The sequence below is a fragment of the Colobus angolensis genome, unplaced genomic scaffold, assembly GCF_000951035.1.
Source record: "Colobus angolensis palliatus isolate OR3802 unplaced genomic scaffold, Cang.pa_1.0 Scaffold4, whole genome shotgun sequence".
NCBI classification, from domain to species: domain Eukaryota; kingdom Metazoa; phylum Chordata; class Mammalia; order Primates; family Cercopithecidae; genus Colobus; species Colobus angolensis.
In genome coordinates, this window is record NW_012117376.1 from 15,045,857 (window position 1) to 15,048,846 (window position 2,990).

The 2,990-nt window shown below is 43.7% G+C and overlaps 1 protein-coding gene across 2 annotated transcripts in view; it reads right to left on the reverse strand.

Moving 5' to 3' along the window:
- Nucleotides 1-2,990, reverse strand: part of CEP85 (centrosomal protein 85kDa) — a 62,468-nt gene that overhangs the window by 42,799 nt on the left and 16,679 nt on the right. The window contains exon 3 of one of the 2 annotated variants that reach the window (XM_011955592.1): nucleotides 359-511. The exons of the other annotated variant lie outside the window; for it this stretch is intronic. Within the exon in view, the coding sequence (XP_011810982.1) occupies nucleotides 359-511 (153 nt within the window). The remainder of the gene's footprint in view (nucleotides 1-358; nucleotides 512-2,990) is intronic. 2 annotated transcript variants of the gene reach the window in all.

The window sequence follows — 2,990 nt, forward strand, 5'->3', positions numbered from 1 at the left end:
AGTGAAGCATGGTGGTGCATACCTGCAGTCTCAGATACCCAGGAGGCTGAGGTGGGAGGATCACCTCAGCCTGGGAGGCTGCAGTGAGCCATGATCACACCAGTGCACTCCAACCTGGGTGACAGAGTGAGAACCCGTCCTCCCATCCCCCAACAAAGTTGTTTCAGATAAGATAAAAAATGGAAATTCAGATAAAGGGACCAGATGTGAGAAGCACAGGGAAAGAAGAAAGACTCCTTGAATAGACCGACATTATGAACATTCTGGAAATAACACAATCTGGAAATGCCAATATACCCAAAATGAAATCTGAAAATGACAACACATATTGGTCATCAAATAATTAATACAGACTTACCCTCTGCAATATCTGAGCATGATGTACCAATGGCTGTGTCCCCACTGTCCGCTACACTTGAACAGCGGCTGAAGCGGCTCCGAAAGGGCTCCGAGATAACCGGGGTCTGCCATTCAGTCCCTAGGGAACTGCCCTTCTGAATCACATTGGAACCTGAAACAAGAGGCATTTCCCACCTTTACTGTGAACGAGCTGATGTAACCCCATTAGATCGTTTTTTACAAAATCACATAAACCATGAGAGAATAGCAGCAATCTATCCCTATCTCTCTTCTGTGCCTATTTCAGCTGCTCCGACCTAGTTTTTTTTTTGGAGACGGAGTCTGCTCTGTTGCCCAGGCTAGAGTGCAGTGGTGTGCAACTCACGGCAACCTCTGCTTCCTGGGTTCAAGAAATTCTCTGCCTCAGCCTCCCGAGTAGCTGGGATTACAAGTGCCCGCCACCACGCCCAGTTAATTTTTATATTTTTAGTAGAGACGGGGTTTTACCATCTTGGCCAGGCTGGTCTTGAACTCCTGACCTCATAATCCACCCTCCTCGGCCTCCCAAAGTGCTGGGATTACAGGTGTGAGCCAGTGCGCCCAGCCTGAGCTAGTTAATTTTAAGTGGAAATAGTATGAGAAGTGAGAATATTCAAAGATGGTAATAAGTAAGACCCACCAAGAATCCAGGAGTACTGGAACAGAAAAAAATCATATTTAATAGCAGTGGCCATTTATTGAAACCTGTAAAGACACAGCACCTTTACAAACATAATCTTGCCTACCTACTTACTGAAAAGTATTACCACCCCTGTTTTACAGAGGGGAGGGCTGATATTTGAACCTAGTTCTTTCTGATTCCAAAACCCACATTCTCTCCTCTTACAGTTTCTCAATGGTGCTTCTGGCATTCTGGGGATGACCATTCTTCAATGTGTAGTCTATACATTACAGAATGGTTTAGCATCCCTGGTTCCCACTCACTAAATGCCAGCAGCAACCCTCAACCAAGCAACAAGCAGTCCAGTCCCCAGTTGAAAATCATTGCTTCGAGGTTGCAGTGAGCCAAGATCGCGCCACTGCACTCCAGCCTAGGCAACAAGAGTGAAACTCCGTTCCCCTCACCCCTCAAAAAAAGAAAAGATATCATTGCGTCACTGAACCAGGGTACCCTCAATAGGTGAATCCTATGGAGATCAAGGTGAGTTTTGAAAGTCAATCTGAAGAGCCTAGGGCTTTATCTTGAGAGCTATGTGAAGAAATCACTAAAACTGCTGAGCAGGTTAAGACAAAAAGACTGGTGAGATTTATTTGATTTAAAATATGCTGTTTGGCCGGGCGCGGTGGCTCAAGCCTGTAATCCCAGCACTTTGGGAGGCCGAGACGGGTGGATCACGGGGTCAAGAGTTCAAGACCAGACTGGCCAACATAGTGAAATCCCGTCTCTACGAAAAATACAAACATTAGCCAGGCGTGGTGGTGCACCTGTAATTGCAGCTACTCGGGAGGCTGAGGCAGGAAAATACCTTGACCCCAGGAGGCAGAGGTTACGGTGACTGAGATTGTGCCACTGCACTCCAGCCTAGGCGACAGAGCGACTGTCTCAAAAAACTAGTAATAATAATAAAAATAAATAAATAAAAACTTCTAGACCATTATCTTTGGTGCCTATCTCAAGAGGACTATTACAATTTTAAAAGAATGCACTAGAAATACAAATATTTTCTCAAAAGAATAAAAAAGAGTCACACATACAATCTGTGTAGCAATGTAACTGAATTAAATACAGCTGGTCATTTCAACGGGCAAAATCTAGACCATTGATTGATTTTAAAAATACTATTATTTAATAAAAATAAAAAGGTCCCATGACTGCACATGCAGACAAAACCTTAACAAGTGAAAATTAAATTAACAGTAAGACTTTTGATTACACAATTGATAGACTATTACACAGTCAGGAGACCAGAATCTGATAACCAGCTGTATGATGTTACGCAAGTTACTTAACTCCTTGGGGAATTTTTGTTATTCACCAATCAAAACGAGCAGAGGTGATTTTTGAAGTCCTGTGTACCTCAAAATCTATGATTCAATTCTACTCGGTATTTACTGAGCACAGTTCCCATTATACATATAGTTGTCAAACTATTAAAATTAATGCTAAGGGCTGGGTGCAGTGGCTCACTCCTGTAATCCCAGCACTTTGGAAGGCCAGGGCAGGAGGACTGCTTGAGCCCAGAACTTCAAGAACCAGCCTGGGCAAGATGGTGTGAACCTGTCTCCACAAAAAAACAAAACAAAACAAACAAAACTGGCTGAGTATGATGGTACACGCCTGTAGTCCCAGCTACTCAGAAGGTTTAGGTGGAAAGATCGCTTGAGCCCAGGAGTTCAAGGCTGCAATGAGCTTATGATCACGCCATTGCACTCCAGCCTGGGTGACAAAAAGAGACCATATCTTTATAAAACAAACAAACAAAAACTAAAATTAATGCTAGATGTCTAGGAACCAGTAATAGTAGATGTGGTCCCCACTACCTCCTCTTTTTTTTGGAGACAAGATCTCACTATGTTGCCCAGACTCTACTCAAACTCCTGGGCTCAAGTGATTTTCCCACCTCAGCCTTGGGAGCAGCTGGGACTACAGG